At 36.2% G+C, this 26,844-nt stretch overlaps 1 protein-coding gene and 1 long non-coding RNA gene across 3 annotated transcripts in view; one reads left to right on the top strand and one right to left on the bottom strand.

Annotated features, from left to right (window-relative positions):
• Positions 1-25,780, bottom strand: part of EPYC (epiphycan) — a 41,824-nt gene extending 16,044 nt beyond the window's left edge. The window contains exons 1-3 of the mRNA XM_006180776.2: positions 25,616-25,780; positions 19,216-19,303; positions 16,714-16,891 (exon numbers count right to left, since the gene is read on the bottom strand). Coding sequence (XP_006180838.1) covers positions 16,714-16,878 — 165 coding nt within the window. The 5' untranslated portion in view covers positions 16,879-16,891; positions 19,216-19,303; positions 25,616-25,780. The remainder of the gene's footprint in view (positions 1-16,713; positions 16,892-19,215; positions 19,304-25,615) is intronic.
• The window catches only part of LOC106729114, a 507,053-nt gene that overhangs the window by 254,943 nt on the left and 225,266 nt on the right, over positions 1-26,844 (top strand). For both annotated transcript variants that reach the window (XR_004324755.1, XR_004324754.1), the window contains exon 3: positions 3,667-3,744. This is a non-coding gene — a long non-coding RNA (uncharacterized LOC106729114). The remainder of the gene's footprint in view (positions 1-3,666; positions 3,745-26,844) is intronic.

Below are 26,844 nucleotides of genomic sequence, written 5' to 3'. Positions count from 1 at the left end.
GAAAGAATGCTGTGAAAGAATTCAGGTTACTCAGATTTGATGCCTGCCTTTATGAGTGAATGAAAGGATCACTAACTGAATGAGTGAACTTATAAATTACATAAGGTTCGCCAGTCTTTATCTCATCAACCAGACTAAATATCTGAGCCAAGCATTACTTTTAAGTTATGATCAACTGTCCATTTTACCTGTCACTAATATTCTCTAAACATCTATCAATACCATGATTTTTCCTCCCTGTCTACTACCATCACCATAATCTAAGTTACTATGTTCTCTTGCCTGGAATAAAGAAATAGTCTACTTACAGGAAGCTGGGATCTCCTCTACTATATATTCACCCTGCAGTGAGAATAAACTCTTAAAAATGCAAAATTGGCCTGTCTTAATCCCTCAGTGGCTTTTTGTTGCTCTTGGTAACCACAGGAACAATGGCCTAGCAGAAACACTGTCACATATTGATTAAGAGGAAGGGTCCAGCCTAGATGAGTTTGAATCTAGCCTAGCTGTGAGACCTTGGGCAGGTTATGTTACGTCCCTGAACATCTATTTGTAAAATCCTGATATAAATATTATTATAAATAAATAGTGTTAGAAGGAGGACATTAATACATGTGAAACTCCTAGAATAATGTCAGATACATAGTAAGTGCTATGGAAATGTTTGTTGTTATTATTAACAGGAATGTAAAACTCTTTGACTCACAGAGTCCTGCATGGTTTGCCCTCCCAATGTCCCCTTCCTCCCTCTCCTGCCAGTTGTGCCCTATGAGCACTGGCAGTCTTTAGTTCCTTATACTCTCTGTGCTCCTTCTTCTACAAGGACATTTGCATGCACTGGTCGTTCTGCCTGGAACTCCCTCCACTCCTCATCTCTTTTCCCTTATTTGATTTTTAACAACTTTATTGAAAGTATAATTGATATACAGAGAACCTCACATATTTAATGTGTACAATTTGGTAAGTTTGGACGTATGCAAACATCTGTGATGCCATCACTACATTCAAAATAATAGAGATATCCAACACCTCCCCAAGTTTCTTGCAACTACTTATCTGTCTCTTATATCTAGTTCAAGTCTTACTTCCTCGAGGACACATCTCATGATAAATGAAACTTAGACAAACATGTTTGGTGGCCCTCAGAACTTTGTATACTTCTATTGGCACATCCACCATTGAATTTCTGGTAGTTTTGTTTTTTAATTGTTGCAGTTATTCCCTTCCTTAGATCCTTTGCAACATGACTTTTCAACTCCTACAATCAAAAAGTAGATGCTAATTTCTTATTCCTTGAATTTTGAATTTAGACTGGCCTTCTGATTCGTTTTAGTCAACAGAATGTATTGACGTTGTGCCAGTTTTGAGGGTAGTTCCCCAGAAACGTTGCAGGTTTTCATTTACTCCCTAGGAGCCCTTCGCAGGCACCATATAAACAAGCCGGCACGAGCCTGTTGAAAGAGCACACAGAGTAGAGGAAAGCCACATAAGCTGAGCTCAACCTAGGCCAGCCAGCCCTGAACCAACCCAGCAGCTGGTTTTGAAGGAACATGAGTGTGAGCCCAGGGCAAACTGAAAGCGTAGCACAGCCCAAGTTGCTCAATTATGAAGTTGTGAACTAAATAAATGGGTGTTTTAAGCCACCAAAATTTGGTACTGTTTGTCACACAGTACAAGATAACTGGTACAGGTTTTTATGGTGTATATGTGAATATTGACTAAAATCTATTTTCCCATGAGGGTTAATACCATTTTTAATCATTATATTCCCAATGTACCTAGCAATTAGTAGGCCTCTTGATAAGTACTGTTGAATTAGTAAACAATGGCATTTTTGATACTTTAAAGGTTTATTTTGAATATCAGAATAAGAAAATATTTCAACATACTAAAAATACATGAGAGCAAATGTAAAAGAGATTACAGTAATTAATGGCTCAGACATCTCCACATCTGCCAATGGACTTTCATTCACTGTAGGTGCAAACATATTGTGAAAGGAAATGAAAGAAAATGTGCTCTGAATTCACTTGATGACACTGGTTTTGAATCTGCTGCTGATCGAAGGGTGTTGGTTCTATATTTAAGGGAAAGTTGAAATTAAATGCTCAGAGTGAGAGCCACTGCATTGCAGAATTCCTAAAGGCACTCTTCATTTGGTACTCTACGTAAATGATGCTACCTGGATTTTGGGACTGTAATGACCCTGCCTGAGTACGTGTTAGCTCTAAGAGGTCAATTAATAACCAGTCCTGAAAGTTTCCTCTATCTTTCTTCACATCTTCTTTATCTCAAGTGTACTTCCTATAGTTTTAACACCTCAACTTAGGCAGAGATGGGAAACTTTACTAATCTTTTCTTTGTATGTGCAGTTGGGAAACAGGGCAGTACAGTAAAGCCCTGAAGGAAGAGAAATGTAAAAGCATGTATAGATACTGAGATCCTTGTTGACTCTTTGATGTTCATCCAAGAATGAAGATGTAATTGTTTCCATTGGAACAGAAAAAACTACAGATTTTTCTGTATAAATAGGGTGAAGGATAGAGTCACTGTGAGGTCTCCAACCCAAGAAACCGAAGTTACTTTAGATTATTCTTATGATGTAGGACTGATCTTAAAAATGCACAATGAGAAGAGGCCATTCCTCCCAAGCCCTTGGCAGCAGCTTCTTCTATCAGACTCTTGATGATATTAGTGATGATAATATAGTTAAAGAAAGAAAAAGTAAACTGAAGAAGATTGCGGTCTAGAAAAATCAAATTCAAGGAAGAATAGTATGTTATTGTAGCCAGCATTGTTTGGAGGAAGTATTAAATTTGTTGAACATAAGTAATAGTCACTAAAGAGATCATTTCTGTCATGGAGAGGAGAGGTTTTCCTGGATCTCATCACTGGCTGGGTGAAAATAACTGGCATGGTTGGAAATACTCACTACATGTGAGAAACTTAAGAGATTTTCATTGATTTGCATGTAATTTTCAGAACAACCTTCTGTAGAAGGTATAATAATTGTGTACATTTAATAGATTTGTAAACTGAGGATGGAAGCAGGGAGGGCTAAATAAATTGCTTGCGATCACACAGCTTCTATGTAGGAAGGCCAGGATTAGAATCTTACTAATACTGCCACAGAACAACACAACTTCCTTAACACTGAACCTGTACTCAGCCAAAAAAGAAAATCTGAGAAAGGGGCTCTAGATCGAAAAAGTGAGCATTATCATCACTGGAAATGACTTAATATTCACATTCATAAATGGACTTTCTTGTACATATTTTAAGCCTCATGATTTTTTCTTGGTGTCATTCATCAACCTACAGTCTGATTTGACCATGACTGATTACGTTAGTCAGCTGCTGAATCTGAAGCCTGAAGACCATATCAAGGCCATGTTGCCCTGTGGGAGTGCTTGGCAGTCATTCTGTTTCCCTGAAATTGACAAGTATTAAAAAAAAAATCATATAACATTGATGTGGGTAGATTGTAAAATTCAAACAGCATTTATTACAATTTTTATTACTGTTGTGAGAAATAAATATTATGTAGAATTAAGCTTTAGCCAGGTTAAACATGATGGCTAAGACAATTTCATATATTCACCAAACTCTTTCATTTTCTTCTTGAGCATTCAGCTAAAATACATTTTCCACTTTCTTTGATTCTAGGTCGGGTCACGTGGATAGTTCTTGCCAACTGATTGGAAGGGGAAGTTTTGTGCAGCATCTGGTCTAAATCAGCAAAGCGTAAGTACACTTTCTCCACATTCTTTCTCTTCAATCTGTCAACAGAAGATCTGCCATGACCTTGAAGTCCAAAGGTGAGGATGGTGATGTTCTAGCATAAAAGATATCTGAATCCCTGAATAACAACTTGGGAGACAGTAAACCTGTTGACCTGAACTGGGTATTCATGTCAGCAAGATATAAATTTTTACTGCATTAAGCCATCGGGATTTTGAATTGTTTGTTACAGCTACTAATGTAAGTTGCCCTAATATAGACCTTTTCAATTTGTTTTCTTATCCATTTCCTAATTATACTGATGGGACAATTTTTAATATTTTTGGAGTTGATTTACCTAGCATTGACATCATTGACATCAGGAAAAAAATACAAGCACATTTTTTGTCTATCCCCTCTAATTTCTTTTTTACAAACAACTGTTTTTTGATCTTGGTTATTTGGTATAGTACTTACTGAAATATATTACTGCATTTAGTGAATTCGCCATTATTTTAATTCATTTATTTTTTAAATCTCAGTTTTTATTAACTTAAGTCAAAATTAATAAATCTATATAATGAATGAGTATATGCAAGTCAAAATCAAAAGTAGTCAATGGCTTTTGTTTATATCAACATAGTAGTCATCATAATCATCATAGCATTTGATGTTGACTTGCTGGGATATTATTTCTGAAAACATGTACATGTTTTCTTTGTTTTTAAAAATCTATCCTAATTTATGGTTATTCCTCGTAGATCCATACCCCTAAATGGTAATGCTTCTTTGTATCCAATGCAATGTTTAAGTGTAAAATTCAATTTAAAAGAAGCAAGAACTGGTGATCTGAAGGTTTCATTTAATCATACCCTTTCTAGTCTGTGTCTCTTTTGGGACCTTAGCGTTTTTTTCTTTGTTCACGTGTTTATTTTCTCATTTCCTTTTCTTTTTGTCAGAAAATGGCAATATTTCACTTTTACTTGCCAGAAAGATTTTTTACTTCAGTTTTATCCCAGTTTATTCAGGACTCCATTCACCATCATCCCCTTAGGCTCCAGAAACTTAATAGGTGTCCAATATCTTACTTCTCACAAAATGTATTCTCTAACCCTAACTGAATGTCTCCAAATATTACTGGTAGGGAATTTTGGCAAAGGCTTTAGAAACAGCTATCTAATAGCAAAGTCAGTTCGTGTTCCCTTTCCCCTTACTGCCCCTGTTCCCCAAGTAAGGATGCCAGAAGGACAATTTGGTGTGGGCTGAAATCAGTAATCTCATGAGGATGGGAGGAGGTAGAGAGAGTCAAGTCACAGTAATTGAAAACAAAGAAGTTGGACTGAAAACCAAGATGCTTGGAACCTTTCAAACTCAGCTCTTTATTTTATGATGGAGTAATTTAGTATTTTTTTTTTAAGTTTTAATCTTTCCCATCCTAACAAAGCAAATTGTTCCTTCTAACACAGACTTTATTGAGACACAAACTATAATGAACTATGGCTTTTTAAAATTCTTATTTATTTATTTATTTTTAATTGAAGTACCATCAGTTATAATGTATCAATTTCGGATACACAGCACAATGTCCCAGTCATGCATGCACAAGCTATGCCTTTTAATATGTAGAACTTCTGTGCATACAACTGCTGTTCACTCGTGATGATAGTGATGATGGTGATGATGATGACGGTGTGTATATTACCAGAGGGTAACTATAGTCATTTTAAATAGGAAAACATGTGCATTTACAGAGGATGTCTCACGGAGGAGCAGCTAATAGCCAACTGCCTTCAAAATAATTATTACACTAAACTTGTTTTCTCCTATTCAGTATCAGTGGTAAAATATTGCAAAATCTTACAAAGTTAGAAGTTTGACTTTATCTCTTAGGGTGAGAATCACTTTAAACAAATTCAAAAAACTGTACTAAACCAGAATGCTAACCTGAACCCTCTTATGGCCACCAATATGTTTTCTGTAGTCTCTGTAGCCTCACTTAGGGGCCTAATTATAATCGAAAGGTTGTTGGTGACTGTAGACCAGAACAAAGGCCCCCAGGTAAGTCAGCTCTGTAACAGCATAAGGTGAAGAGAGGGCTGTCTTCCGTGGGTTCAGAATCTTTAAATTTGTTGTCTGTCGTAAGGCTTCACCGTCACCAGCATGACAAAAATCATCCTGCCAATAGGAGAAGGGGGCTGAGTAGTAGTTAACTGGCTGTGGCAGTATCTCACCCTGTGATCCTCCTTTATAATCTCAGTACCAAAATGTATGCATCCCCTTCAGTCACCATTCTATGTGTGTTATAGATAGATTCAACATAGTTATTAGGGTGGATTTTTATCTTAAATGTCCTGGATTTGATTTCTTTCATATTTATGTCTTTAATCAGAGTTTTGATATCACTACTCCAGAGAGAACACCCTTACAAAAACATTGATCCAGCCTCAATGTCTTTTAGATATATTTTATTTATTTTCTTCTTATATATGTTAAGAAATGGAGTATTTAATGTATATTGGCATACATACCATTTACTGTATTAAAGCCCACATTGAATGTTAGCAAAAATAACAGCATGATGTGACAGTGAGTATCCTTTGGGGCCCACCTATCTGCACCTCGTATAGGGTACACTGATATCACAAGCCAATTAATTGTACAACCTGGTGGATGACAACCTTACCAAGCAATAATTCTTGAATTATTTCGTGTGTGTGTGTGTGCGCCTAAACAAACACAACGTAAGCCTCTGTTCCTAGCAAACTCAAGACAAGTTTTACCGTACTTTGCCCTAGGAGTGTTAGAATGAGAAATTTGTGGAATTAGGGAAGATCCAATGAAAATCAGGCATCTTAAAAAAAGGCTAGGCAGGACAATAACAGGTCAAGTCCAAACCTGGGTTAGAAACAAATATGGTGGGAGAACATGTTCAAGGTTAGAAAATCCAAGGTAAAGATTTCCAAACACTTCTTTGAAGAATGTTACTTTTGTCAGATTTATAATTTATTGATTTTTAATGTCTCTATGGAAGATGCTACAAGAAAAAAATCTAGAAGACTGTATCTGAAAAACAAAGGTCTGAACCAGAAAGAAAAGAGAAGGCTCTCATTAGCACAGTACTACAGAAGTAAAGGAACCAAATTAAAAAGCACATTAAACTGGTTAAACTAAAAATAGTAACAGTCACACTGGAAAAATGGCTAAGGGAAGTCAAATACATGGGTCCTACCTGCAGAGATTCTCATTTTAATAGTCGGGGGGGGCGGGGGGGGCTACGCAGTAGGATGTTTTAAAACTCGAGAGGTGATTCAAATATATGGCCAAAGTTGAGAAACCACCATGCTAGAGGAGAAATTTGTTCTGCAGAATAGGACATAAGAGACAGAAATGCTAATTAAGTCCTGGAACTTTGACATGTTGAGTAAAGTCTGGATGAGAATACGGTAGAAGGATTGTTTTTTTACTAGCCTCCCAAGGGCCACAGGCTTCAGAAACAACAGAATCTTCAGTTTAGGAATCTGCTGAGGCTGATTCTCCAGCTGAAACAAAAAGCCTAAGAGGCAGGAACTCTCCGGGAGGCAGATTTCTTAAATTCCACAGCACAAGCAAGGCTAAAAGCCCCTGGGGCACATAGCTTCCAGGCTGGAGAAACCCTGGGCTAAAAATCTTTGCTTACAAGAGAGCCTGTCACCTGACAGAACACACAGTCAAAGCAGCACCAGGTACCAGAAACCCAGGGCTTAGCAGGAAAATGGGAATTCAAGGGCTTTGCGTTTGCATAAAGAAAAAGAAGCTTCAGGCAGACCTGGCGATTAGGCCTGCCATCAGTCACCTGTGCTAGGAGACAGGCTATTTAAAAATTGTACGAAGAAATAGAAATATCTCAAATGATACTCTGAGAAAAGAGACATTAAGTTTGGGGATGTTTTCTAGTTCAGTGCTGCTCTTACCATAGATACATCAGAGTGACCTGGAGGGTTTGTTAAATCACTGATGGATGGCCAGGACCCCTTCTAGGGTTTCTCCAGGACTCCTGAGCCCTGGAGTGGGACCTGAGGTTTGCCTTCCTGACCAGCTCCTAAGTGATGCTGATGCTGCCGGTTCAGGATGACACTTTGAGAACAGCTCCTCTAATAGTGGTAAAACAGTGCCATAATTTAACTCCAGGTGGGAGGTTTCTCCAAATTGTTTTTGAGCTCAAACTTTGCAGACTAGCGACAATGAGCATGAACTGACCAACATCTGGATGACGTTAAACCAAGATTTCTTCTACCTTCTGACTTCTCAGGAACCATAAATTCTCTTCTTGGGGCTCCAGCAAGAGTATGCAGTAGTTGTGAGGAAGATACTTTTGCCTAGAATAACTTTTTTAGGGGCTCAGTATTAAATTTTTTTAGTGATTTCTTTTTTTTTTTTTATTAAAGTGTAGTTGATTTACAATGTTAGTTTCAGGTGTACAGCAAAGTGATTCAGTTATACATATGCATCCATATATGTACATATATTTTCAGATTCTTTTCCATTACATTAGTAAAAGAAACTGAATATAACTCCCTGTGCTATACAGTAGATCCTTGTTGTTTACCTATTTTATATATAGTAATGCGTATCTGTTGGTACCAAATTCCTAATTTATCCCTCCCCTGCCCTTTCCCCTTTGGTAACTATAGTTTGTTTTGTTTTTTAAAATTTGATGTGGATTAGGGTTAATATTGTGATAATATTGCGTGTGCCATTAATGCTTCATGCTCTTTAAGTATCAAGGTCATGGGAGACTGAATAACAATTTATGTGCCTCTGAGGGAACTACATCTGTATTTAGAAGCGGGCACTCAGGTCATAGTTACTGAAAGAATCCAGCTTGATCCAAGCGTGAAGAATTTATCTAGTTGGGATGAAGCAAAAGGAATTGAGACAGGGGAGGTTTGGACTGCAAATTGTTTGGACTTCTAAATCACAGGGCAAGCAATTCTGATTTTGTACTGTAACCTCTTTGAATTTAAACAAGTTTAGACTTTGATGTGCAAGAAACATTAATGTGCGCTTTTAATTTTTCCTCAAAAACATTATAGAGGTAGGGGAGCTATATGCAAATCTGTGTCCTCTTTTTGTTTCTGGAATTGTCTTATTGGCGTTTATTTATGTAGCATTTCATTTCATTGCAGAAGCTTTCATAAGTTCTGTTATTAGATAATGTGGCTTGATACAATTTGACATAGAACATAGAACTGAGAGTAAAGTTTCAATCTCAGGTACGGAGAAGCCTTTAAGATAAATTCACTGATGCCCTTGGGTCCATTTTAGAGCCTTCTAGGGTCGAAAATCCACAGACTTCCAGAGGACACCTAGGAGTGGTGGCTGGCATGGGGGCAGGCTTCATGAAGGTAGGATCATTACTGTCCTAAAAAATGGGCTGATTTTCTCTCTACGTGGAGAGCTATATTGAATTTGATGGCTAAGCCCGATGGTTTGACAGGCCACCATCCTGGGAAGTGGTACATCCTCTGTTGGCCCCTTCACCCACTCCTCCTAAGGGAGGAAGAATGATCAGGATGATTGGTGAGTGGGAGAAGGAAATCAGCCTGAGTGGTTCATCTTCTTTAGGGGAAGATGCCTGCCTGTTGGGAGCACGCGTGCTGTTTTGCCCCTTCATATGCACTAAGTGCACTAAGGATCACTGTATTCTGCAGCCTGTGATTGACCAGCATTGCCTAGGACTGATGACCTAGTCTGTTGCTGAAGTTGTGTATTAAGAAGCCCATAGTTGCTTCACACCTAAGTCATATATTTCAACCTAGCCTTTATCAGTAATAAAGGGATATTTTTACTCTATTTGTCTGAGTCCCATTTCCGTCTCTCAGTTGATTCTGAATTTATGTAGGGCATAGCAGGAGCATGTATGAGGTTCCTTAAAACCTAACACTATTGCCCAGTAAAACTTCAATATTATATGTCCCTGTATGTGTCATAATATTATAAAGTAATATGCATTTCCAAATATATGGTTGACTCCTGGCTTCATATGATGTTCTCAACTCTTAATTTTTCTTTACCTTACTTTCTTAACTAGTATTTTTATACCATAATATAACATAACATATAATTAATAGTATATAATATAAGATGTATTGTGGAGAATATAATACAATATACTCTATTACATATTTTATAAGCTATTTTATAAGATAATATTGTATACAGCTTATGTTTTTCTAGTTTATCTGTTTACATTTATTGTAATTTTTATACTCATTTCTGTACTTATGGCAGTTATTCATGTAAATAGCCTTAAATACTGTTCAAAAAGGTGGTGGATAAACATGTGAGTAAAATAATTTATATCTTAGATTTGCTGTCAGGTCTGTGACTGATGACAGGTTTGGAGACATCATTTCTCAGCATATGTATATATTTTGTGACTGAACTCATAGAAACCTTAGAAACTTTATGTCCTAGTAGATAACTACAGATCTTGTTTATACTTCTCTTTTTTCACTTCCTTCATTGTTTTGAAAGTGTTTATAAGATGACTAGACTGAGAGATACTGAGGGACAGGGAGGGACTTAGTCTGATTTACCTGCTCCTATTCCTGGCTCTCAGCAAGATATTGTTAAGTGGACCTAAAGTGAACTTATGCCCAATACAGTTGGTCTTCATTATAGTCCAAATCCCATCCCTTCCACGAAGGCTTCCTTGGTCACCAGGGCTTAAGCTTCTGTGGCTGTTGATTAAATGATTGATTTGATGATAAAGGTAACATTTATTGAACATTTGCTATGTGCCAGGCTCTAAGTGAAACAGTTAAGATTTTTATTTAATTCTTGCAAGGTATCTTATAAATAGGAATCTGAGGCTCAGAGGGGTTGTATAATTGTCCAAGGCCACACAGTTGGTGTCACAAGCTTGAGACTCACACACAGAGAGTCTGACTGCATAGCACATGTCACTCAACACCATAAAAAACTGCCTCTCAAGGATGAACCTGGTGTACACATGAGCAACACCCAAAGCTACTGGTTTCTCCCACCATTCTTTGTAGTGTGGGTGTTAACGGCTTAAGTGCCCTGGCAAAGCCAGATGGAGAAGCAAATATCCTCACCGATTATTTGCTTACTTTCGGGTCTCCACTGTGCCACTCAATTCCTAACCAGTAAGCTCAGTTCTTCAGCAAATAATGTTTAAATTTTAAGTCTGTCTCCCTTTTTTTTTTAAGTCTTCAAAATCCAGCATGTTATTTGGATTTTTGCTCTAGCACAGACTAAAGTTTTTGTTAAACAAAACAGAATTTTAAATGTATCTTTATCCCAAATTATCCCACCAGTTGATAATAAATCCTGAAAGTATTCTTTGTTATCATTATATCAAAAATTGGTTTCCAAACATGTTAAAACGCTCAGGGCTACTCAGCCTGGCTTACTAAAGAATACTCTTAAGGGTTTCACACGCTGGCATGTGGGTATGTTAAGTGCATGGGATTCTGTTCCAAGCATAAGTCTGGTGCTCAAATTGATTTAAGTGATTCCTGTTAATTATCTAAAAGAATGTGACCATGAACACTGGCAATGAAAGCTGTATTTCTTATTTTCTACTTTATCTTGAAAATGAGTGAGAAAGAAAAGTGCTTGGCAGTGATTGCTCAAACCCCATATTTTTGGCTAAAGCTGCTTTCAGTTCAAAAGGATTATCTTTCCTCTCTCTCCCTTAAATACTTTGACAGCTAGAAGAGGTGCTCAGATAGTGTGTTAATTGCAATCACTTGAAAACTTTGTTTCTTGGATTCATAATAAACAAGTTACTTAATTTCAGAGAAAATAAATCTCAATATTGGACATAGCTAAAAGAAGTAAAGATAAAAGAGAAGCAGCAGAAAACTAATGGAGGTTTTAGTACCAGATTCTCTCTGGTTTGGCGTTAAAAGAATCTGATTTAAATTTTACTCTGAAACTTGCTGCCTGAATAACCTTGGGCAACCTCAGTTGTTCTTAATAATAGTAATAATAATAATAAGAAGAAGAAGTCTTATTTCAAGGGACAGCTGTGAGAATTAAGTTATGTTTGTGGTCTCAGAAATAATATATAATACAAATACAAGCACAAACAAGTCACGGGCAAATACTATCAATGATTTTTTTTCCCCGATGAGCCTACAGGATTGTACATTTCTGTTGCTTTATTTTGTTAAAGTTTTCAAATAGCTTAAAATGAGAATCAAATTGTTTTAATGCTGCTTCTGAAAGCAGTATATGGAAAGTCAATCAGACAACCCTATTAAACAATCGTCAGCAAACTTATTTCCTCATCCTCCAGAGCATCTTCCGTGAAAAGGGAGAGTGAAGAGAAAGATTAGCTTTTACTTTTTGCCATATCCTGAAAAGAATATTTAGTTCAGGCTGACTGAAACTTTGACAAGTTACTTCTTCCAATAAGAGGAGCAACTGTATGTTTGAAACTCTAAAAGATACTGTATAATTTAGGCAAAATGAGATGTAATTCCAAATATAAAGATAAAAGTATTGTATGGTTTTTTTTTTTGTCACCACAAGAAATAAATAGTGGAAATAGTACTAATTTAATTACTTTTTGTTCAGAAAATATAGAGATGAGCTTTGAGGCAAGCTATCCTCTGGCGTTAACAAGTTCTATTTATTCCATTTAGATAACCAAATTTTAAGATCCTTCCTATATATCATTGTCTACAGTGGACATTGATTTCTATGAGTAGTCCGAAAGTTTGATTTAGTTTAATTCTACTTAAGCAGTTTCAGGTGTTCCAGGCCATCAACGTATATTCTAAAACTTTTTATGTAACACCATGTTATCGTGATGACAAGAGAAGAGAAATCACTGCCAAATTGTTAATTGATACAGCTGCCTTCGCTGAGTTCCCTCCCATTCCTGTAACTCCACTAAATTTAATTTTCATTCCTTTGATGAAGCTTATAACTTCTCCACCTATAAATTATATTTTTGAAGCTGAATTCATTTGTTTCATGGCAGTTTTCTTTGTAAGGATGATTTTAAACAATCTAGCTACTTGTTCTTCCTATGAAAGAGAAAAATTGGCCTTAGTTTGCAGATCAGTGGAGAGTAATAGCAAGACAAGCATCCTCACTGAAGAAGTCTCCTATTGACCAATTATTACTGATATTCTTTAATTTTCTTATGAATGTGTACCCTGTCTCATTCCAGAATGTATATAAGGCGGTTTTAAAAGCACATGTGGTAATACTTCAAAAAAAAATCGATGTGAGGAGAGTAGGATGACAGGAAAATAAAGGTGGGGGAAGTAATAGCAAATCAGGGAAGAATGAGGCAAAAATTAAGATCCAGCTTTCTGAGCAAAATGACAAACACACTTAATTACAAAATGTACTGCCCAGAAAATAAGCAAGTTTCTTAAAAATTGCAACCCATTCTGACACTGAGGCCTGAGAGAAATTTCTCCTCCAACATTGGGTGGTGTCGCGGTAAAGGCCTTCCACACCATCGTACAGTGAATACAATCGAGTGCTCCATGGCACTGGGAGGTAGAACAGCCTTGGTGTTTACTGGAGATACAGGAACAGTGCATGCGCAAATAAGCGAATGTAATTATGTAAGACGAAATCGCATATTATTACGTGGTAGGTGGAATTCTAAGATGCTTCCTAAGTGGCCCATCTCCTGGTGTGTGCTTGCCCTTTCTGATTCCTCACATCATGAACATATCGGATATCACTCCTGTAATTGGTTTTGATATGGAATACAGTTGAAATTTTAAAAAGGAGATTATCTTGGTCAGCCTGATCTAAACTTATGAGTCCTTTAAATCAGTGTCTCGAGGTTAAGGACAAAATTTGAAGCATGAGAGAAATTCAGTGCAAGCAAAACTATCTGTTGCTGGCTTCAAAGACAGATGGATCCATGTAACAAGGAATACAGGAAGTTTCTAGATGCTGAGAGAAGCTGACAGCCAGCAAGCACATGGGGACCTCAGTCCTGCAGATACAAGGAACCCCAAGCTCCACGTGAGGTAACAGACCTGGCCATCATCTTAATTTTGGCCTTGTGAGGCCCTGGACTTCTGACCCACAGAAATCATGAATTTAAAAATAAGTATAGTTTTAAGCTGCTAACTTACAGCAATTTGTAACGTAGCAATAGAAAATAAATGCAATAAGTAATAATATAAACTTGTTTTCTGAAACCCAAATTTGAATTACTGAATTTTGTTATTTATCATATTACTTCCCCACCTTTATCTTCCTGTCATCCTAATCTCCTCATGTAGATTTTGTTTTTGAAGTATTACCATATGTGCTTTCAAAATTGCTAATAGACAGTTTATAATGAGATAGGGTATGCACTCATCAGTAAATAACAAGAACAACTAATAAAAGAATATCAGTAATAATCAGCCAATAGGAAATCTCTTGAATGAGGAATGCTTTTCTTTCATTCTCCATTGAATTACTATACTGCTGCGAGGCTTTTGCATTTATGAGTCCAGTGATTTATCTAGTCAGTGAGCCAAACCATCCCTGAGTCTCAGGGGAGACTCCCAATAGAGCTTTATTGATCTCTGCTGGTGGTAGTATATCCATTACCTGCTCTGTGGTTGGAAGAGGGGAATGAAAATATTTCTATTTTTGAAAATGATTATGCCGTAACAGTATTCCACATTGATGGCTGATGTGACTTCTGATGCTATAGAATATCCAGGATCCACTGGATACTATATTAGAAACAGATTTTAGACCCAGCAATTCCTCCTGAATTTTGTTCCTCATGTCATCTTATTTGCTTTGTTATATTCATTTTGTTTGTTTTTGGATATTTTTTCATAGGTGGTGGATGAGTAGGTTGGTTGATTTTTGTTACTGGAACAATTTCATAAATTTCTTTTAAAAATGATGTATAGTTTATGTTTTCAAATGTGTTATAGTTTCATTATAGCATAGGTATATGTATATCTATGATCGATCGATCTATCTATCTATCTATCTATCTATCTATCTATCTATCTATCTATCTATCTATCTATCTACCTATCTACCTATCTATCTATGATTTACCTAAAACCAGTTTTCCAATGATATCTTCACCACAAAGGATTGTTAAATCAGGTGTGACTTGTATATTTCAATCAACTACAAGGGATTGTCAGTAGCTCTCTGGAACCCTCAGTTAGTGAGGTTTCCAAGTTTGGCTAGGCCAATGTGAAAATGGGAGATGTTTGCATGAAATAAGGGCTGGGATGTGTAAGGATACAATGCCACATATTCAGTACCTTGCAGAAAGGTTGTTATTCCAGAATAAGCAAATGCTGAAGAAAGATTGTGTACTAAATCATCTTTATACAGATATTTTTATTAGCTTAATTTTCTTGATGGCAGGAAGAACGTCATAATATCATGAGAATGTCTAGGGCCTCCTGGGCAACAGAAAGGATCCTGACACCGAGGGGTGGCTTAAAAGAGGTCTGCAGAGAAAGCTCACTGCCCTCACAAGTTTGCCTAGGGCAGCCTTGCTCTCAAATGGTAATCCCATGAGGAAATTTGGTCTTCAGAAGGAAATAAATAATCCCTTGAATCCACTCTCCCCAGCCCTACTCAAAATAGGGAACTCACTTATACTGACCAATCCTATGAAATATTTTTTTGAGGAATGACAAATAAGCTTAAGTTAAAATATTTAATTTGGTAGATAACTGCAGATATGCACTGAGTTGTTTTTTTACAAAAATATTTATGCAATATGGAAAAAGGAGCAGACCAGATGAATTAAGCACTGAAAAACTTTCCTCTTACACTCCACATTGATGCATTAAGGTAGAAATATAGAGATCACATACAGAAAGATTGGTATTAATGTCTATAGATTCTCAACATAAAATCCCCTCCGCATAGCAGAAACCACACGGTGAAATGAATCAAACAGTGAATATTAATAAAACTTAGAAAAACAGAGTCATAACCAAATGTTCAAAGAAAAATGACCTGCTGTCAAGCCTACGGTTTTACTAAAACGAGAAGAGGAGAGACAGACAGGATGTTGAGTTTGGGGCGAGAGAGTGAGGTCAAAAGAAAGACAGACAGGGAAAGAAAAGGAGGGTAGGGGAGAAGACTTATGAAAACCATTGTATTGTGAAAATCTGATTCTTGCATTTAATAAGAGACCAAAACAATAATGAGAACATTTACTGTCTTAATAAGGATATATCTAAGTCCTATGCAATGTAAGGGCGTTGTTTTGTCTAAATATTTCATTTTCCTAATTATCAAATGTAGTTATTCTAAGAAAATTTACACTTGAATGACTGCCCAAAATAGGTTATAATCCTATAAAGGTGATATAATTTCCCTTTTGGTTTATTTACACTTAATTAGTGTTGTCAATGTTTTAGATTAGTTATACTCCAGCATTTCAAGGTCTGTTTGTTTTCTAATTCAGAAAAATTAGTCTGTATCCTTTAGTTATGTAAAAAAAACTCCATTTAATTAGGAACGTGTCATATCAGATTTAGGTAATGGGCTGTAAACTTGCCAGGGCCTACATTACAGCTGAGGGGACTCAGTCATTTAGGGCAGCACGTTTACTCTTGGAATACTGAGGCATTCCAAACCATCATCCTTTCTCTGCGTTCTTTTTATTTTCTTCCATTGTATTTTAATCTCACATCTTTCTCTTTCCTTCAAACTTCCCAAACTTCTTTATCATTTCATTATATATACATTGCTTGAACTTGTCTTTTCCTCACAGGCTGCCTCTTCCTCTAATTTTCTCTCTTCTAACTTGATAGAAACTCTTTATTTTTCAGTTGTGTAAGGAGATAGAAAGAAAATGAAGTGTAAGAAAGCAAAAGAGTCTCCCAGTATTAACCTCCAACACTTTGAACATGTTCTGGAGAAACAGTCAATATGAAATTATTAAAATATATTTGAAAAGAAGAAACCCCAGTAACTCCTCATACAATGCTTTAAAAAGTCTCAAGAGTGAGTGGAATCAGTTACCTTCGCTTGACCCACTGGTATGTTCTCATAGCCGTGTAAGTTATCCAGGTCTTCTAAGGCGGCATCGTACGTTTCTGAGTCATAGTTGATGGACTCTAGAGTTGGGGCAGTCGCAGCAGCATCAAAGATGACAAGTCCCAGAATGAGTCTCACTAACATTTTCATTTTTCAAACTTTCCTAATCATAAAATATTAAAATGTGTAAATATTTAATTGATAATAACTTATGAATAGTTTGTACTAAATAGGAACCATAAATCACTGTCAATACTGAGAAACTCAAGCTGGTAGCTATCTTTGCATGGATAATTTATGAACATAGTACATAAAATTGTGTGTGGCTTCTGAGGACTATTGATGACAGATATTCAAGTTAATTCATAAACCTATCCACATTTTCACAGTAGATACTGTAATTACAGTCAAGTTGATTTTTATTTTATAGAGAAACATGGAGAAAATGGGATTCGGAAGGATTGTGATATACTTATCCACAAAGCCTTTGCATTTTCTGAGAGTTTTACCATTTACTAAGCATTAACATTCTTTCTTCAACTCTGGGATGTAGGGATGATGACGATGACGATGACGATGATGATAATCACTGTAACTCCCTCATCATTTTATAGAAAGGGAAACCAAGACAGAGTTGGCTAGTAATACAGCTGGACCTGCTTCTTGTACATTGAAGCACAGGGCTTATTCCAGACAAAATAATGCCTTTTTTTCCCTTTTACTTCTTTGTATCCTCTGGGGAACCTTAAAACATACATAGTTTAATATCTACATATATAATATTAATATTTCATGCAGTATTTTCAAAACTTGTTCTTATCTAGATGGAGCAGACAAAATTATTTTTTTCCTTTAGTCAGTGTCTTATTTCAGTTCTTAATAGCTATCTAAAGTTTAAACTCAGAATCAATAGGCATATGTGTCTAAAAGTCACCATTTAGCAAGATTTCCTTAGAGGAGGATTTCCACACACACGGGATTAGAGTAATCTTTTGTAACTCTTTAGTAAGCACAATTCTTATTTTCCATGATAACATCACACATTAGAGGATTCAGTCAAGATCTTAGCATTCTATTTTAGTTCTTTAAATATACTCCTTTGGATACATTTTAATTCAGGAAAAAAAACTCTCATGTTTATTTTTAAGCATTTAAATTAGTCCTATCAAAAGCGGTGCCTAGTGATCATTTATTGAGGAAGCAAAATATTTGTAAAGTTTTTTATCAAACATGTTTAATTTTAAAGGTTTTGCATTCTGGATACACTTCTTAGGTTTACTTTAAGAACAGCACATATGGTGTTTGTACCTATGCACACATATAAAAGGGAATTCATGATAAATATTACTTTTCAACTTGAATGCACTGGCAGACAAACTGACCTTCAGTTACTTGAAAGAGAGTCTTTATGAAGCAGGTTTAGGCAGAAGGATATGAAATTCCTCTGAGAATAAGAAGCAGTACAAGGAGCTCCTTTTTATCCTCTCCTATGCTTTCTTCACATAAATTTTTTATTCACACTGGATAAACTAAGCCTCTTTTTCACTTGCCTTTGCAGAGGTCTTTGCAGGTCCTCAGATTTGGAACTGTTTTATGCAATTACCTACAAAGTACTACTTAATAAAACAGTGTGATTTGCAAATCTTTCAAGGACCATTCTCCCATATTCTGGTGGGATGCATTGATAGTGGCCACCACTAACCCAAAAAGGTTATGTTCCTTTTACATTTCTGTCAGTTTTCATAGTTCAAACAAATTATGCACTTGCTTGTTCTTTTTCTCAGTTCATACTCTCTGTTTGATTATAAATGTCTGCATATTAGAGTTCACTTGAACTTGACATATTCCATAAAGCTATCATCAATAAGGCAGTGTGTGGGAACCTTAGAAATATGAAGAACATACATCCCTGTTTAGTTAAAAAAGCATGTTCCTTCCTTCAGATAATTAGTATTTAATGTAGTATACTTGTTGGAATTTTGAACTTGTCCACTTTATACCATTTAGTGATATTTTAATAATATACTTATATAAAACTTTAAAATATATAGCCTAAAAAGATATATAAATGCATAATTGTAATATGATCATTAGTATATTTTAAACACCTGAAATCTCATTATTTTCTTATTTTGCATAATATTTCAATCAATGACAATCAGTAGTGCCTGTCAATACTGGCAAAAAACATGTTCTGTGTCAGGGCATCTGATTTCAGGAATATACTGGAAACTACTATAATTTTATTGGCATCTGTCATGGCTATTAAGGTCAACTATTTTGCTGTGTGTTATGAATTCCTAAGCTAATTCAAAATTTCGGATTTTCCAAGAATAATATAAATATAAAAATAGCAAAATTAAACCCAATCCATTGAATCAAAGTTCACCATGAGATATTAAAGCAAGTTGAATTGTTTTTTTAAAGGTTGTTATAGTAGGAAAAAAAAGTCTCTGACCCAAGAAGAAAGCAAGTGTAAAGACTTACCTTTGGCTCCTACTTGGTGAAATGGCACGAAGTGACTGAGGATGCGGAGCCAGTGGTCTGCCCCTGACCAATGGTTGTGAATTCTGGTCTGTGGGAGGTGGAATTTATAACACTCAATTTTCTGTTTGAAAAAGCCAACCTTGGGAAATGCTTCTCAGTCTTTAAAAACCCCAAATTATTTTATAGTCACTCAAATTAAGCAGCAGAATTCAAATTACATAGTACGCAAAGCTCTTGAAATTATGTTAAAGGAGTTATAATTGCCAGTGTGTCACCTTAAATACTTTAAATAGAAAAAGTTGGTTTTAACTTTTTATATACTTATAGATGATTTTACATAGGTAAAGATGGTTTACCTCAACTATAACAATTTTACCAATTAAGAAAAGAAGTTAAAGTATATAGTGATAATAGATGAATATTTCAGAAATACACTAAGAAATAATTTTCCTAAACCTTGCATGTCTTAAATTGCTGCCTTTGCTTTTCATTAATAATCTAATAAATATTGCAGAAATCTTACCTGTATGATGTTGGATATGTAAAAAAAAAATCCAAATTATTTTGATTGCTTGAAATGCTTTGAAAGCAATGAAACAATGAACCTTTTGCATGAGTATTTATAAAAAATTATGTCCAAAAGTAATGCATAAATATGATCTGAATGTTTTGAGAAAAAGTCTCCTTTCCTCTTTTTTATCTGTCAGAGCCAAACAAATCAAATTACATTAAAATTTTTTTCTCCCAGAGTATAAGATTTATTTTAGAGTTTTGGTACCTGACATGGTTCGTGAAACTGATTTTTACTACAGTTATGGAGAGAAAATATATTTGTGTTAAATTTCCATTCTTCACTTCCACTCAGACTGCAAAAGTTCTAGAGAAAGGTGAAACTTGCATCTTGTATTTTGGTATGCTTTATGTAAATCTAGAAGTCTGGTTCTCACCTGTGCATCAGGACTCTTTCCTTGGTGACCAGAGGTGAATAGCTGTACTAGATTTAGAAAGCAGGTTTGGTCCTGGACAGAGTGATGCAGGAGAAGATGGTCTGTCTTCAGAACTCTCGTTCCCCTTTCTGCTTCCCTCCCATCTTTCTTCCTCTGAGCTGCTTTGCTGGTCTATTCAGGGCACTCTCAGTCATCATCCCCATTCTCTAAACCTGCTTCCAGATGATTTGTTGTTAGTGTGAATTATTCTTCTCGGGCCCAGCTTTATTTGTAACGGAAGCAGTGATACCAGGTAAAGTATGAAATCTGCCGAGACCTCTCAAACAGCAGAGAGGCCATCTTGGAGGCAGCAACTTCCTCCTGGCATCCTGCAGCCTCACTGCTTCATCAAGAGGCTACTTTCAGAAGCGTTTCTGGAAAGAGACCCGAGTCTGAATCCCCACACTGGCTCTGTTCAGCAGCAATGGCCCACGCCGTGTGTTAGATGATTTTATATATTGTTAATTCTTTCAACACATTCTCAATCAGAGTGATTATCACTCTTTCCAGGTGGGTAAACTGACACTCGGGTATTAAGTTATCCAGTGTCACATGTGACACAAAGAGAAAACCAAACTGGGTCAAATTCCCAGATGTTATTGAGCCTGTCTGAGGGATATTGGTGAAGGTAAAAAGGCAGTGATATCTCTCAGTTTCTTAGATTCTAAAGCTGCTTACCTATCATGAGTTTTTAAACTCTTTCAAATGCTTTAGAATAAAAATAGATGAATAAAATATCCATGAAAATATCTAACATTTCCTCCTCTTCCTGCATTATTTAATCTAGTGCTCTGCACACATTGTCGGGTGACCATGAGGTGGGATCTACCTAGTCCCTTGCTTTCTGGCTGACCTTGTAAGACTGCTGCCAGTAATAACATTTTCACATTATCCTTTAAACTATTGATGTTTAAGTGATGTCTTCCTTAGGCTTCAGGACACTCTACTAAAGCAGTTTTTTCATGACGATTTAATAACCAAATTACTTATTGTGTTATATTTGGAACTAATACTGTATATATAATTAATATTATGTTAAGACAGTTATTAGCTTAATACTGAATTGAAAGCAGAAATAATTATTTCTGAGTCTTCTTCTGAATTCTCTTTCCCTATGAAAAAATGGACATTTAAAAAATCGTTTATTTTGTTCTTATTTGGACCCTCGCCAATATGTCAAAATATGTTTTGGACTGTGGGAGCTCAAATTTGTAACAGTCTCAGGAGGACCTAATCTCCACTGAACAGTGAGGAGGGTGGGATTAAATACCAGTTCCAGTCTTTCTTATCCCTGGTAAATATACTCTAGTTTCATGCTAATTTTCTTAATAGAGCCTGAGCTTGGTTATCAGACACCCTCAGGGGATCAGTTATTACAACAAGTTGTATTATCTAGTAACTGAGGCCTTTATGGCTTTACCCTTTAAGTCCCAAACATTTTACAAATCCTTTTGGCTACAAATCTTTACAAAAATTAATGAAATACCATCCTGCTTGCTGAAACAATTAATTTTATGTAGAAAGGACTTCTCTTAATGGTTGCCTTCTCTCTGTTCTATGGCAGTGTTGAACAGAGAGGAGCAGTCACTCTGAGGACAGCCCACCTGTGTCTGCCCTTGTCCCCAGCCCCAAAGGCCACATCAGTAAAAGCCGCAGGAGGGTACAGATATCCCACTCCACTGATTATAAGGGGTAAAACCGTTGCTACTACCTTCCTATGAAGCATTCCCACATGTCCGCAGAGACCTCCTCATCAGTAGAAGCCCAAATCCCTGGGTCTTCCAGCATCACCATAAACCCAAATACACTGTGCTGCCTGTATCCCCAAATTTTATCCAGTCTCCTTCTCCAGAATCTTTCAGGCCTGATCTGCAATCTGAAAAATCCTGATCTCTATCTAAAAATTCTACTTTGTCCTCAGTTTCTGTTGGTAAATTCCCCTTTGCTTTCTTCACCTTAAGAGAATCCTGACCAAGGTTTTACACTGCAGTCCTTCAAAGTAGTGGCTGCTTTCTCTTCTTCACTCACGTTAACTCAAACATGGAGGGATGTGGCCCTGCTCTACATTTTGCTCTTCTAAATGATTTTTTTTCTCTTTACTCTTTCAAAAAAACTTCCTTCCATTCTGAAACTCATGACATTTGGTTTAATCATCTACAATAGCTTCCCTGTCATCAACTGCTGACCTCCTAGTCCAGTGTCTCCTTGTCGATGGGTTTTGCTCCTGGCTCACTCATACCCTCCACTGATACCCTGTCATCATTTCCAGTGACGTGCTTCCATGTGCACAATCCATCTTTCATGGTGGTCTAGTAGTTGCCTTGTTATCTCGTGTAAAGTTACCCACCATCGTTGTCACACCCTCTAGCTTGTCATCACCAGGCATTACATAGCCCTACTAGTGGGGTATTGTTACTATTTTTCCTTTTGTCTCATGAGAACTTTATTCCAGACTCCATCTCTTTTTCACTGTTTGTTACATCTCGTATCTTCAGGTCCCTCCTTAACTTTAGATATGTTGGACCTTTATCATAATTACTCCCTTTCAAGTACTTTCTGCTCTCTTTCTTCTTTTCCTTCCATCATACTCATCTGGGAAAACTCCCATTTTGGTTGAATGCAACTCCCAACTCCCTTCTCTCTTGCATCTGAACAGCTGTATTGTCCTAGTGAAAATCACATATGACAATGATCGGTGTCACTTTAAATTCTTAAAGATAAGCTTCAAGCCTGACCAGCTGATCTATTGTATTTCTGCTGTTGATCCTCTTCCCAGCACTCTAAGATGACTACATGATAACATTTACTCCGTTAAACATCTTATATTCCTTGTCTCCTCTCGGCACATCAACAGAGTGATGGTAAAAGTCATCAGAGAAACGTTCAATTAACTTTCCTCTATCAAATCCACCTGCACTTGTACATGTCTTTTTTGTTTTCCCTTCTGAGACTATGCAAGAAGTTAAAAGTAAATTCCCCCAATGGTGCACTGGATCTTATTCCCTTTCCTCTTCTCTAGATCTATCTCCTTTAATTATCTCTCAGTATCTCCCTGCTCTGCTAGGTCAATTCTAAGTACCAATACACATGCTCTGTGCAAGGGTCAGGCAGGCATTCTATATAACACAAGTGAACTGAATGAAAGTATAAAATACAATCTGGTAGTAACTGTCAGAGCACATGCCAATTCTAAAAAATTCAAAATCAAATTATTGTAAAGCATTCCAGAGTCCAAAAATGTACCTATAGACTTGAGTCATCCTACAGATTCTTCAATTATGAGTTCAGCTATTATGTCTTATCTTCAAAAAATAATGGCTTTTGGACTCCACTTTCTATCCTACTACTATCCCATTTCTATGTCCCCTTTTACAGAAAAATATCTCAAGCAAATGGTATGCATTTGCTGTTTGTTCTTGCTCTTTTTCCCATTCACTTTTCATTCTACTGCAGTTTGGGCTTGGTATGGGTAATTTTCTGGCTTTGTCTTAATTGCAGTCCCAGCAGCCCACTTTGGTTTCAGTGTGGTTTTTTTCCCCTACGTTGTTGGCTATGCCCTCTCAATTCTCATTTGTCAGCCTTCTCCTTCTTTACCCAGCCTATGAATGTTGGAGTATCTCAGGTTTTAGTCCTTGAGTGATCTCATCTGTTTCCATTCTAAAATTATAACAAAAACAAGAGTAATTTTAATAATAACTACCATTCTGAATGTTCATTATGTGCCTGGCATTGTTTATCATCCTCACTGGAGAAGTAACTAAGGTCCAGGGAGATTAAGTGACTTCAGCTAGTAAGAGGCAGAGCCAAAATCAAAGCTGAAGCCATCTGGCAGCAAACCCCAAGTTCTTTACCACAACACTGAACCACCTACCTTATTTAAAATCTTCTAAAGTTACATCTCCAGCCACAGAGTTCACTCTATGTCATTGACTGCTTAGAACTTGACACCTTTATTTGGATGTCTAATTGGAAAATCACAGTGTGACTAAAATAATGGCCTTTGAACCCACCCTAAACTTTGTTCCTCTACTTCACATTTTATTAAATGATATCACACCTCTCTAGTTGGCTCCAGCCCAAAGCCTTAAAATTGTAGTGTTTTTTTCCCATTTCCTTCGTATTTCTTCGCTATCCAATCTATCAAAGAGAGAGTTCTGCTTAAAATACATTCTGCCATCCTCTCTCACCTGGACTACCAAAAACACATACTACTGTGTCGTCTTGCTTCGTTTTTTGTGGCTCTATCATTCCCTCTCCAAATATCAGCAAAAAGTCATTTAAAATGTAAATACAAAAAAAACTCCATGTTTTTTCACTGAAAACATTTAGTACCTTTATATTCCTCTTTGAACAAAATCTAAACTCCTGAGCCATGTCCCGGAAAGCTCCCCATCAGCTGGAGCTGACCTGCTTCTCCAAGCTCAGCCAAAGCACCTCTCCCTCAGTCACTCTGCTACAGTCAGATGGATGACCGCTCTATTCTTGAATCATTGTTTCCTCAAAATGTTGCCCTTGATATTGTTGCCCCTTATTTTAGAACTCCCTTTTTCAACTGTTCACACTTCTGCATAGATATCACTTCAAAGGGGCTTGCTTTCCCTGGCCCCCCTCCCTGTCAAAGTAGATCCTCTTCCTTCATGGGAAGGAAGGTGATGCCTCATCACAGTTGTTTTTCATAGTACTTTTTACAACCTGCTATTGTAATTTTCTGTTCTTATATGTGTCTCTCCCAGGTGAATATAAACTGCATGGTGCATAAACTTTACTGGTCAGATTCACAGTTGTATCTTTAATGTCTAAAATAGCCCTTGGCCCACAATTTGCACTCAGTGTTTTCTGAATGAATCAATTAATTAATGATTGACCCTGTGAATGAAATGCAGAGTAATTCAAAGGAATAAATAACCACTTGATAAACTATAATGATTTGCTTGGGCTATCCTAAGATATATAGGATTACTTCCACTTACGATAATTGGTTCTTGGCTAACATGCTAAATTGATGCCTTTCCCTCTCCTATTTAAAAATATTTTTTCCTGTTGTACCTAACTGCCAAGCTGTCCAGTGACACTTTTCAAGCTGTTAAATGGCCTTATGCAGCTAGGTTTTATGTTTACTTGCTAAGATTTCCTTGTGTCACACACAAAGATACATAGTACAGACTTTCATGAGAACCTTAGAGAGTTTCCCTACCACTTAGGACTCCTGGATAGAAGTATAAAAATACTCAAGACCAAACTGACTTAGAAAAAAAGTAATTTTTTTCACAACCCAGGAAGCTATTTCCCTTTGTGCTGTTGATTCTGATCAGATCACAAACTCCTCACTCAAAAAAGAAACAAACAGACAGGCAAAAAAAAAAAAAAAGACCAATGGAGCTGGGACAAATCACGTCTATTTGGCTAACCCTTACCTCATTGGAGTCTCAGCTTAAATGTTTCCTGTTCAGTTACTCTTTCCCTGGCCACTCCACCTAAAAGAGGACCAACTTCTTTATAACACTCATAACTATCTGACATTAATGCGTTAGTTATTAGTTTATTTATTTTCTCCACTAGAATGTTATCTCCACAGAACATAGTTTATCTGTTTTGTTTATTGCCGTACTTCTAGTCCATAGCACATGTTAGTCATTCAATAAATATTTGTTGAATGAGTTAATGAACAGACTCAGACCTGTGGCCAAATGCTTTATCCTTGAGTTTGCAACAGGCTGAAAAGAGAGTGAAGAGTGGTTCCCAGTAAAGACTAGTGAAAGAAAAGTGAATTAATCATGAGTAGCAAAGTCTTTGAACATTTCTGCATAGACTTTTTGAAAACTATTTTCGCTGAGCTTTCTTTTGCTAAATTTCTGATTCTTATATGTCTTCTAAAAGAATTGGATGTAGGGTATCAACAAATCATTGGTAAACAAGATGTTTTGGCAGTATCATTAAATCTCTGCTTTATTCATATTTTATGGTATACTGTATCTTCCATATTATTTTCATGTTAACTCATGCTTAATCAGTAAAAAATTAAAATAACAATTATAGATACTGTTAATGGTTATTTTATCATAATTTAGACTCTGAATTATTTTTTATTTGTCCTTTTATGTTACACTTTTAAAAGGCTTATTATTTTGGTACAAATTGTATAGATTCATCATTATAAAAATTCAGGGACTGTAGTTAAGTTTTAAGAAAAAGGTCAAATAATCATCCAAATGCTTACCACCCCAAATGTTATTATTTCTGCATATGTACAGATAAAAAAGAAATGACATAATAGATATAATATTTATAACATAATAAAATGATATTATATATTTTATTAAAAATATTTAGCTCTACCTTTATTTAATATGAGAAAAATTTACTGAACTTTAATTGAAGGAATTGGTAAAAGTTTGATAGACATTTTACCCCAAAATATTCAAAGTTATCCATTTAAAGATTTAAAATTATGAAAAATATTGACTTAAATCTTTTAAAAATATTTCTAATTTGTATGTACTTATTCGCATTTGTACTTTCCATTTTCCTGTTATGTTTTTACTTGGCAGAGAATGGTCATTTTTCCTATTGTCTGATGACATACTGTTGCTTGCCTTATCTAACATATTTTGAGGGGTTCTAATGTGTCTTGCAGTTTTATTTG

This window comes from Camelus ferus, chromosome 12, assembly GCF_009834535.1.
Source record: "Camelus ferus isolate YT-003-E chromosome 12, BCGSAC_Cfer_1.0, whole genome shotgun sequence".
Taxonomy (NCBI): Eukaryota; Metazoa; Chordata; class Mammalia; order Artiodactyla; family Camelidae; genus Camelus; species Camelus ferus.
Note: the sequence above shows the minus strand (reverse complement) of the source record. Positions and strands in the feature narration are given on the sequence as shown.